The 11,678-nt window shown below is 45.7% G+C and overlaps 1 protein-coding gene across 1 annotated transcript; it reads right to left on the bottom strand.

Moving 5' to 3' along the window:
- Window positions 1-2,405: 2,405 nt before the first annotated feature.
- On the bottom strand, window positions 2,406-10,388 carry LOC125508533 (stromal 70 kDa heat shock-related protein, chloroplastic). The gene is made up of 8 exons (XM_048673259.2): window positions 9,747-10,388; window positions 8,646-8,898; window positions 7,931-8,010; window positions 5,424-5,566; window positions 5,239-5,337; window positions 4,930-5,119; window positions 4,133-4,531; window positions 2,406-3,161 (listed from the first exon to the last, which is right to left on the bottom strand). The coding sequence occupies exons 1-8, from the start codon at window positions 10,248-10,250 to the stop codon at window positions 2,757-2,759; spliced, it is 2,073 nt and encodes a 690-aa protein (XP_048529216.1). The 5' UTR covers window positions 10,251-10,388; the 3' UTR covers window positions 2,406-2,756.
- Window positions 10,389-11,678: the final 1,290 nt, after the last annotated feature.

Here is an 11,678-nt window from a genome sequence, read left to right as displayed (position 1 = left end):
AGTAACACTAAAGAGCTTGCACAAGTAAAGGTAAGAGATAACCAAGAGTGGGTCCGGTGAAGACGAGGATGTGTTACCGAAGTTCCTTCCTTTTGAGGGGAAGTACGTCTCCGTTAGAGCGGTGTGGAGGCACAATGCTCCCCAAGAAGCCACTAGAGCCACCGTATTCTCCTCACGCCCTCACGCAATGCGAGATGCCGTGATTCCACTATTGGTGCCCTTAAGGCGGCGACTGAACCTTTACAAACAAGGTTGGGGCAATCTCCACAACTTAATCGGAGGCTCCCAACAAAACCACGAAGCTTCACCACAATGGACTATGGCTCCGTGGCGACCTCAACCGTCTAGGGTGCTGAAACACCCAAGAGTAACAAGATCCGCTAGGGATGAGTGGGGGAATCGAAAATCCCTTGATGAAAGTGTAGATCGGGGCCTTCTCAATCACTCCCGAGCAAATCAAAAAGTTTGATTGGCTAGAGAGATAGATCGGGCGAAAATGGAGCTTGGAGCATTTAATGGAGCTTGAGCATTAATGGAGCTTGAGGGGGAAGAGATAGGTCAAAGGAGAAGAAGGGGACCCCCTTTTATAGTGGGGGCAACAAACCAACCGTTGCCCCACCAACCAGCCCCGCACAGGGCGGTACTACCGCTGAGAGGGGGCGGTACTACCGCTAGTCCAGCGGTACTGCCGCTCCAGCCAGCGGTACTGCCGCGTAGAGAAGACTAGTAGGGAATTGGACCCAGCGCGGTACTACCGTGGTGGTAAGGGCGGTACTACCGCTCCTGAAATGGTACTACCGCCACTACAACCGCAACTAGTGCCGCAAAACCCGACACGAGAAAAAGAGCCCTCGAGTCGAGGCGGTAGGAGCCAGACAGCCCAGCGGTACTACGGCAGCGGGGTCACGGGCGGTACTACTGCTGCAGAGCGGTACTGCCGCTTGTGACCCTTCAGCGGTACTACCGCTGGGACACAGAAGAGAAATAGGATCTCTCCATAGAGGCTGAGGACGAGGCGGTGGTGCCAGGCACCCCAGCGGTACTACTGCTGTGGAGTCACGGTCGGTACTACCGCTGCGGAGCGATACTGCCGCTTGTGGCTCCTCAGCGGTACTACCGCTGGGTTGCGGTACTACCGCTGGAACCCAAACAGGACATAGAAAAAAGAAGAGATCTCTTCCAAGAAGTGGAAGAGCTCGAAGGGTGAGAAGCTGATGTGTACGTGTTGATTCCACCCATGCAATACCCCTGCGGACCCCCTCTTGATAGTACGATGCCCTCTACGCAACTAGTCCACCAAGAGATAAACGAAAAAGCTACACCGTTTTGAATGACACTTCGAAAGGAAGAAAACGTCTCGTGCCAAGGATGAATCTGTGAACTACTCAAAGCACATGATTAGTCCGCAAACATGTTGTCATCAATCACCAAAACTACCTTGAGAGAGATATGCCTCAACAGCAAAAACCCTCCAGATCAGGTGATGGAAGCGGCACCGTTTTTCACCATAGAGCGGCAAAATCGCTAACCGCACCCAACCGCACCCAAGAATTCAGCACACAAGTTCAAAAAATTTGAAACTAAAGACCGAATCCACAAAGCGTTTGTACACAGCTATTTACCAAAATAATACCATGTGGCAAGCCCAAAATTCACCATGGGTCACTTTCATCCAAGTGGATGAATGTTGGGGCAAAAACCTTGCCTGGAATAGAGGCTTGGGTATTTTGAATTGGATTCTTTTAGTTGAGCTAGAAATTATTTTGAATTTTGGTAAAAAAAAATGACATTAGTTTTATCTTGTAGTGCATGCATGAATCTGCATGTGAGAAGGATGGGGAAACATTCATGCAGCCGAAAAATGACAGGGTCCTTGTCGCATCTCTTATTCTCACATGTATTCACCCTGAAAGAGCGTTCAATCGACCAGAAGGGGAGGGGGTGAAGAGATTTTTTATCAAATTCTTCGAACAAACTATTTCTTCAAAGAAGTAACAAACACCAAACAACAGAAGAATACTGGCTGAAGAAAAGCTACTATAAGCATGCAATCAGACAAACTCATCAGAATAGAAGATATCACACACTAAAGAATAGCAAGACTGAAGATATTTATTTTATGTATGGCGCATGTACTTGTACTTTTGCACCAAACTTTGCAAATGCATATATGGTGCCAGATAAACACCCACGAATTAGTGGAAATAGCGCCCGTGGCATGCTAAATTTCGGATTCCTTGATGTGTTTCAAAGCAATTGTGCACTTAATAGCAGCTGTCCATTGGAAGTCCATTTAAATCCTTGTCATGTTTAGTGGGAAAACATAAAAGAAAAATAATTATTTCTTCATCAACCAGATGACAAACTCATATCAAGATAAGTTCTATAATAAACATCCCAATAGATAAACCATGAAACTTAGATGCACCATGATCTGTTATATAACGATAACATTAGGTACACCATGAAACTTCGTTTATTGCTAACCTAAACATGGCTAGTTTACTTTTTAGGGAATATGCTACTGTTTCGACCAAAATCCTTTTGCATCTTTGCATTACCAGAGGGGTATACTTGATTCAAGATCACTCTAGCAAACGTTGTTGATTCCTACCGCTACCAAATTTCATATACTGAATAAACAGCTTGTAGATACATGGAGCCGAGATACAAAAATAACATCCTCAACCCTAGAATGCCACTCAGAATATAACTCAGGGTCTATGTATCACTCACCACGATCCATTGACCATCCTTTAATTGCTATCTGTGAAGTCCGCATCGATAACATCTCCATCATTTGGTCCCTTTCCTGAGCTTGTTGATCCAGCACCAGGCTCAGTTTCAGCATCAGTAGAGCCAGCACCACCAGCACTAGTTTGGTTGTACATAGCCTGTCCGATCTGCATTACCTCCTGGTTCAAAGCCTCCATGGCAGTTTTCATGCTCTGTGTCGATCCACCAGCAATGGCATCTTTCAGTTCCTGGAGCTTTACATCAACCTTCTCTTTCACAGGAGCAGGGACCTTGTCCCCAAGCTCCTTCAGTTGCTTCTCCGTCTGGTACACCACAGAGTCTGCTTGGTTCTTGGTGTCAATAGCATCTCTTTTCTCTTTGTCCTCCTGGGCAAACTTGTCAGCTTCTTCTACCATTCTCTCGACCTGCAAAACAAAATGTCTCAGAAGGCATGTTTATGCACCAGCACAGGCATTTTTTCTTTCTTTCTGGAGTGCAGAGCATGCCAAAACATACAATGAACAGATTACAATGGCATCAATTCTTTGTTTGCCAATTAAACCCCACAAGGCTGTACAAGAGGACAAATACACTACCCATTTACTATCCAAGGATTATGTGCAACATACTCCATCTCTCAATATAACGCATATTACGATTCATTAAGAATTCATGGGTTTGACGAATAAATTCCTCTATTACTATATACTTTATTATCGGGCATAAAAGTTAGTATGGCATTAATTCATATTTACAACAACTTATGATTATTAATGTTCACATAAACAACATATGAGTAGATGGTCAAACCCTTCTCTTCCGGAAACACCACAACTTAGATTGTGAAACAGAGAGACTGGTGCATGCATGCATGAAAGTAACATCATAACAGATTTGGTGCGATAAATAGCAACAGAACAGATTGGAAATCAAGGGATAATTAAAGAACATAAGGGCGTGTACAATGATTCTATCTTAGGAATGCCACATAGGATAAATGATGAGGTGGAGGAAAGAGAAATCATAAGAAAAGGCTTGTCTTACCTTATTTAAGAGAAGACAAGAGATGATCTCTTAGCACAATATGTCTCACCATGTTTTTAGGAATAGCTAGTTATTGAAGATATGGCTAAGAGATGACCCATTGTAGACATGTTTTTTGTTATCTCTAAATTACATGTCAAGACTTAAGATAAGACTATTTTATCAACCATTGTACATACTCTAACACTAAAATGAATTCTAACAACACTGCGTACCACTGAGAAAACAAGCGCACTACATTGCTGACATGACAAAAAAAACTAACAAATTTCATAACTAATTACCAAAACAACGAGAGTTTAGTGCAGTCAGTCACACAAAATGCTGGAAAGCATAATCATTGATAGCATACCTCATCCTTTGGTAGAGTACTAGCACCAGTGATGGTGATATCCTGCTTCTTTCCAGTACCCTTATCAACAGCTGCTACTGACAGAATGCCATTGGCATCAATGTCAAACTTCACTTCAATTTGTGGTACACCACGTGGTGCAGGAGGGATCCCATCCAGTCGGAAGCTTCCAAGAGACTTGTTGTCCCTGACAAACTCTCTCTCTCCCTGGAGCACATTAATCTCAACACTTGTCTGTCCATCAGCAGCCGTTGAGAATACCTCTGATTTGGAGGTGGGCAGTGTTGTATTCCTGGGGATAATCTTCGTCATCACTCCACCCAACGTCTCCAAACCAATTGACAATGGAGTAACATCAAGAAGAACAACATCCTTCACATCTCCAGCCAAAACTCCACCCTGGTGTTTCAGGGAATAGGGTAATACATGAGGTGTTACGTATGTTGCTAAGTTAAATATGGTCTTGCACTGTACATGCTTTGGGAGCTACTTGAAATGTAACTAAATTGACCATTGGTACTTTAAAGGAAACATGTGTACAAGACTACTATGTGAAACTATAAAAAAAGGACTAGAGATTATGCTCTGCAAAGAGCAACAAAAAGGGCAGCCCGGTGCACGTAGCTCCCGCTTGTGCAGGGTCCGGGCAAGGGTCCGACCACTTTGGGTCTTTTGTACAGAGCCTTTCCCTGCATTTCTGCGAGAGGCTGTTTCCAGGACTCGAACCTGTGACCTCATAGGTCACAAGGTGCAAAGAGCAACAAAAGAAATGTAAATTTGGGGGAAAAGAAAATAACCTGTACGGCCGCCCCAAGAGAAACAACCTCATCAGGGTTGACTGTAACATTGGGATCCTTGCCTGTAATCTTCCTAACAGTTTCTTGCACTGCAGGGATTCGGGTGGATCCACCCACAAGAATCACTTCATCTAGATTACTAACAGATAGCTTGGCATCTTTCAAGGCGTTATTAACAGGAGTTTTAAGCCTATCAATAGAAGACAGAAGTAGTGATGAGTGAAGCCATCAAAAATATGAGAAAATGCAGAACTAGTGCACAAAAAATATTGTATAAGCTTTGCGAATTGATAGAACGTTCATGTTTACCTATCAATCAGATCTGAACACAGTTCCTCGAATTTAGCTCTAGAGAGGGTTGCCTCAATGTGTTTGGGCCCATCAGCAGTAGCAGTTATGAATGGCAAGCTGCAGTCAAAGACAGTCAACTGTTTAAAGGAGACATCTCCAGCTGAGCAAATATAGCACCATACAAAATTTCTGTAGAAAAATACCTAATGTTCGCCTGTGTGAGCGTTGACAATTCCATCTTAGCTTTTTCTGCTGCCTCAGTAAGACGCTGAAGGGCTTGTTTATCCTTAAGAAGATCGATGCCTTCATCATTCTTGAAGGTGCTAGCAAGCCAATCTACAATTTTCTGCGTAATCCAAGGATAACATTACTAGAAATTGGTGGAAAGTTACCAAGGATACTATTAGAAACTGAGTCCACCTGAAGTATGAACAGTACAAGAATACAACACCAAGAGATCTTTTACATGTATAATTCGCTTTTAGAAGTTGATGAAATCAAACAAATATTGTGTAAAATAGGAAGTAGGTCTACAGATTTGATGAAGCAAGAGTGACTGAGTTCGAGTTTCCCAGGGGTACAAATGAATGAAAATGAATTGATAACGTATAAGTTACAAGATACAGAACTTAAATGAACAAGAGCTTCACGGCTGGAAATGACCCACAAATATATTTAAACAGTGCTATCAAAGCTAACAATTCAGATCATAGAGAAGACAATATTGGATCAATGATACAAATTGACTCTCTTGTTGCTTTCTTATGATGAAGTGGAGTTAAATATGGTGCTCATACTGGCTCTACATCCCCACAAAAGAATGTGAAGCAATGTTGCAGATGTTTGAAGAGAGAAACACATGGCTGTGGCACATGCAGTTGTTATTGTACAATATTGTGGTCTTATATCTTCGTATTGCACAAAACCAAAAAAAGAAAGGGTAATGCTAGGCGCCGGTCGACCAGCCTAAATTTCGGCGGTCGCCATGCAACCCTTTGATTGGATGAACGACAGCCGCTAGATGGTCCACCTCGATCGCCCCCTGTTTCTCCCTCCTCCCCTCCTCCCTCACGTGCCACTAGCACAGGTCTTGCGAACACCACGCCACAAAATGCGTCTTCACAACCGCGCTTCACGGAAGCCCTGCCACGGAGTGCGTCTTCGCAACTGCGCTTCGCGGAAGCCCCACCCCCTCCGGCATCGAAGGGCTCACGGATCTCAAATTAGGCATTCCAACAAAGAAGTCCTAGCCAGGATCGCAGGCCACCGTGCGAGCTGCCCCGCACGCATTCCTTGACAAAACATCGGCACTAGGCATTGCCATCCGTGGGCACTGCACACGCACCACCTCTGCCCCACCCACCCACCCCCCACCCCCCCACCCCACCCCTCACGCAAGTTTTGCGGCACCTTCCCCTTGCATCCTTCATGCTTCCTCGGTTGCAGCTCCCGCCGAAGCTGGTTCTAGCATTTCACACGACGTCGCCGCAGTTCCAGCACCAAACCCCTCGCTGGATGCAGCTCCAACCCTGGCCGCTGGCCGGCTCCAGCAAAAGGACGCCGCGTCGTAGCACCGACTCCTGCCGGTTTCAGCAACCTACATGGCCGGATGCAGCATCTGCATCGCCGGTTCCAACATCTACCAGCCACGGCCTCCCAGCAAGCGGTCTCCACGGTTGCATCATCGACATTGGCCGGTTCCAGCACTCGGTCACCACGTTTCCAGCATCGGGTATCGTTGTCTCCAGCCCTAGCGATTTGCCGGTTGCAGCACTTGTGGCCGCCGTGTCCAGCAATAGTGGCCGCTGTCTCCAACACCGGAGGGTTCTAGTTGCAGCACGCGGTGCTGGGCGCGCGTTGCCTCCAGCACCGAGAGCGTCGCACCGTCCTGCCCCCCACATGGTATCCACCTTTGACTGGCCTGTGCAGCAGCAGCACCCCAGGCCTCACAACACTGACTAGGAGCTTGCGCGGGGCAGGGCGGTCGGCGGTGGGATGGATCTGCACTGGGCTGGGGTGATTCGGCCAGTGTGGAGAGAATTTGAGAGCCATTGGAGGGGATCGTTTGGGAGGAGACATGAATGGCTCACTAGAAAAAAGAGATTTAGATCGGAAGGGAGGAGATGTCTGGTCTCCACTTGGCACGTGGGTGGTGGCATGACGATAATGCCTGTGTCACGTGGGTAGTTGCGGGACGAACGATGAAACCTGATCCAGCGGCTCGCACGCGACCTTCATGATGTTCAGCCGGCCAGCCGATGATACCGTAAAGTACAGATATATCTCTATCTCTACACCTATAAAAGACCCAGCTGGTGATGATGGTGTGTCTGCCATCCGATCTAAATCTAACGCATACCATGGTGTTTTCGCATAAACACCCCCACCAGTCTGCTCCTGATCTGCAAAGAAAAGCGTAGCCTCTCCAGACAAGTCCACCCCCCACCCCCCCCCCCCCCCCACCCTCCACACCCAATCAAATAAGAGGAATAAATTTTGGGTTGAATCTAACATATTCTTAGTGATATATAGGATTGTTTCAAGTTCGTGAACATGTATTAGTCTATTTTGGATCTGTAGCAAGGCAGGGTACTTTGCTAGTTTGAGCAGGAAATTTGGTGTGTGCGCATCAAAATAGTGCATGATGAACTTTCACAAATTTTAAAATATGTGGTAATTTTCCAGGAACAATAGAAGAGGAATTACAAACCTTATCAAAGTCATCTCCACCTAAGTGTGTGTCCCCAGATGTGGAAAGCACCTCAAATACACCATCTCCAACCTCCAATACTGCAGAGTAATGTTGCTTCATCAGTAGTAAACTAGTAATTACCAGTGAAAAAAATAGCACGCTATTAGCATTTTGAGCAATGCCTCGCTGAATAAATCAATGTACAATGTCTCGCTAATAGCACGATATAGCACGCCAATAGCATATTTTAAGGGCCACGCTATTTTTTACATTGGTAATTGCATCATGACCTTCTTACAAACCTCAGTGTAATTATTTTTAACACATAACAACAAAGAAAACTATCCAAGTAGACATTCAATATTTTGAGAGCTCTTATCCTGTCAACGTAAGTTCTAACAAATGCTTTTTATGAATTAACTAAAAGCTAATTCTATTTAGAAGTAGCTCTTGTCAATGAGTGGTGGAATATATTGCTCCGATCAAGGATTCATAGATATTATTCTCTGACTGGAGCATGTAAAAGCAACACACTTCTAGATAAACCATTTTTGCTTTACAAATCAAACCAAACAGGACAAAACATTGCCATTTTCAGTATTGAAATTCCACCCATGATTCATCTAAAAAGTTCTTTTATGGTAATATATGAGTGATATGATTATCCAAGTGGTTCAGAATTTATAGCAGTAATAAATGTAAAAGATAAAAACAATTTGGTATTCTGCCATACCAGAGACATCAAAAGTACCGCCACCCAAGTCAAACACTAGAATCGTTTCATTGTTTTTCTTCTCAAAACCATAAGCAAGAGATGCAGCAGTTGGCTCATTTATAATGCGCAGAACTTCCAGCCCTGCAATACGGCCAGCATCCTTTGTTGCTGTTCTCTGCGAGTCATTGAAGTACGCTGGAACGGTAACCACCGCTTTTGTAATTTTGTCATTCAGAAACTTAGATGCATCATCCACCAATTTCCTCAATACCTGAAAAGGTATAAATGTACCGTAGAAGCCAAATAAGTCACTCACATTCGAATCATGTATAGCATCAGTCCATAAATTCACATGGTTATGTCAACTTAGGTCTCTGAAGTTAAACATGAGATATGCACATTTTAGGTCCCTAGACTTGTATGGGTACAAAGAAAAGGGTCCACACCTGACTAAACTTTACTCCCTCCGTCCCATAATATAAGAACGTTTTTGACACTAGTCTAGTGCCAAAAACGTTCTTATATTATGGGACGGAGGGAGTAACAATTAGCATAACGGGTGTTGCAAGACAATGGACATAACTGAAGCAGTGACCTCTCATAAATAAATTGCCAAAGCGGTAGATGGTTTTCACTTTCAGTGAGATTTCGGTGAAATTCACTGAATTTCAGTAATTCCAGCAGACACTGAAATATTACGTTTCGGCCAAAATATTTCAGCAATTTCAGTATAGCACAACAATTCCAATATTTTTCAAAATATTTTTTAAATTTTTCAAATTTTTAATTGAATTCAAGTGAATATTTCGGTCATTTGGCTGAAATGGTGCTGAAATTTTTCTGAAACCGAAATTGAAAACCATCCCGGTAGCAATTCAAAATATTCACAGAAATGAAAATATCAGCACTTCATATACCATTGGAAACGTTAACTCATCCAAGACATAATAAGTTAACTAATTGCCTCATCTTTTCTTATTATAAAGGGATCCCTATTATAAACGAAGAAATAGTCTTTAACATCATCAATGGAGGAGGACAATATGGAATTCCAATGACAATCGAACACATTGCCTCCTTATGTTAAGCTACAATAATAAATAAGAAAAGGGAAATTACCTGCGCGGATATCTCTTCCGCTGCGAACTGCTTGCCGATAGCAGGGCAGTCGAGCTTGACGTTTCCGTTCTCATCGCGCACAACGTTATACGAGACCTGCTTGGCCTCGTCATCTACCTCAGCCATCTTGCGTCCAATGAAGCGCTTGACGGAGAAGAAGGTGTTCTCCGGGTTGACGACGGCCTGCCTCTTGGCAATCTGGCCCACTAGCCGTTCTCCTCCCTTGGTGTACGCCACCACCGACGGCGTCGTCCGCTGGCCCTCGGCGTTGGTGATCACCGTCGGCTTACCGCCCTCCATCGCCGCGACGGCGGAGTTGGTGGTGCCCAGGTCGATTCCCACCACCTTCTCGCACGTCACCCGCATCGCCAACCCGCGCGGCCTCCCGCCACGAGCAACCCGCATCTGCAGGGGCATGACCGCCGGCCGCCGCCGGCTCACGAAGAGAGAGCACGACGGGGAGGCGCCAGCCATCGCGCTGACCTGGGAAGTGAAGGTAGCCATGGCGCGGGTTCGTTACGTAAACCCTAACCCTAGTGAAGGATTCAGGCGGCGATGGCCCGGAGGGGATGGAGAGCGAGGGGGGCGGAAGGAGGAGACGTTTCAGAGAGGAAGAGAAGATAAGACGGGGAGAGAGTTTTATACTGTAGAGGTGGGTATAGGTTGCTGACGAGTTCCTTTTTCTTTTATAAGGCGTAACCTGCTTTTCTGCGTTCGCTATGCGAACACGAAGGATAAGGGCCTCGTTTGATTTGCAGGATCTCTAGTTGCACACTTGCAACGCACCTAAATATTTAGGCAATATATTAATTACATGTGTTGCACGTTAATATTTAAACAATATATTAATTACACGTGGATATTAAGTATATTATTGTTTGTGTATTAATTTTATAATTAATGCAATATTTGATATGATATTAATTACATGTTAAACACGTTGAACGCTAGTCATTGGAGCAGTTTAGGTCGTTGGATTCATTAGTTTGATGGATGAGATCAGTTGAATCTGCTCCTTTGAATCTGCTCCTTTGGTAGTCTCCGCCGGTCAATTTTCCTCTCATCAGAGACAGTTTTTTTTCGTCCTCAATCCCACCTCCCACCAGCGCCGAACCAATAAAAAAACAATGCCCACGCGAGGTTCCTACAGGCTCGATTCCCACCTCCCGCACGGCCGATCTAGAAAAAAACCGGGGAAAAAGTCTATAAAAATAGACCTACGAAAATAAACCAACACTAGGGAATTGGTCGCACGTACTCGCACCCCACCCTACCCCACGCCATGCACGATCCCCTCACCGTCGCCCTTCTCCGGACCGCCGCCATCGCCGCTCCGGATTGCCGCCGTCTGGATCGCCACCGCCACCGCCGTCTCTCCGGATTGCTGCCCCAGCCACCGCCGTCGTTGCCGTCTCTCCGGATCGCCGTCCCCGCCGGCGCCGCCGTCTGGATCGCTGTTGCCGTATCTCCGGATCGCAGCCACCGCCGACGTCTGGATCGTCGCCGCTGTCACACAGAAGACAGTGCAGGAGCTGCCGCCGCCCGCCCGCCCCCCATCTCCTCCCCTGATCCAACTAAACATCCCGTAAACTGAAAAAGTGGGTCATCGGTTAGGATGTTGCAGCAACTAACAAGGAGGGGCGGACGCGTGAACGAGATGGGAAGACAACTCACTTTGCCCCTCCTCCAAGCACATCAGCGACTCTTCTAGCGTGAATGAGATTCTTATATACCATTGTTGCATCCTGTTGCACACATGCAATTCTATTGTTTTGTGTAAGAGCCATTGACTTTTGTGGAGAAGTTCGCGTCACGGTGGAATTTTGCTGTCAAGGTCGCCATGTCGGCGAGCTCGTTGGCGTCGTACTGCCCCAACAGAAGCGCCATCGGGTCGGCGGCGCGGCTGGGGGCTGCAACCATGGATGGTGGAAA

This window comes from Triticum urartu, chromosome 5A, assembly GCF_056163025.1.
Source record: "Triticum urartu cultivar PI428250 chromosome 5A, HENAU_Tu73, whole genome shotgun sequence".
Lineage (NCBI taxonomy): Eukaryota > Viridiplantae > Streptophyta > Magnoliopsida > Poales > Poaceae > Triticum > Triticum urartu.
The sequence above is the reverse complement of the archived record's forward strand: the minus strand, read 5'-3'. Positions and strand labels throughout refer to the sequence as shown.

Coding starts and splice junctions, on each gene's coding strand:
- LOC125508533 (XM_048673259.2), bottom strand. CDS start 10,250: ATGGCTACCTTCACTTCCCAGGTCAGCGCGATGGCTGGCGCCTCCCCG. Junction 5,338..5,423: donor CTCACACAGGCGAACATTAG/GTATTTTTCTAC, acceptor CTTTGACTGCAG/CTTGCCATTCATAACTGCTA. Junction 5,120..5,238: donor TGTTCAGATCTGATTGATAG/GTAAACATGAAC, acceptor TTCTATTGATAG/GCTTAAAACTCCTGTTAATA.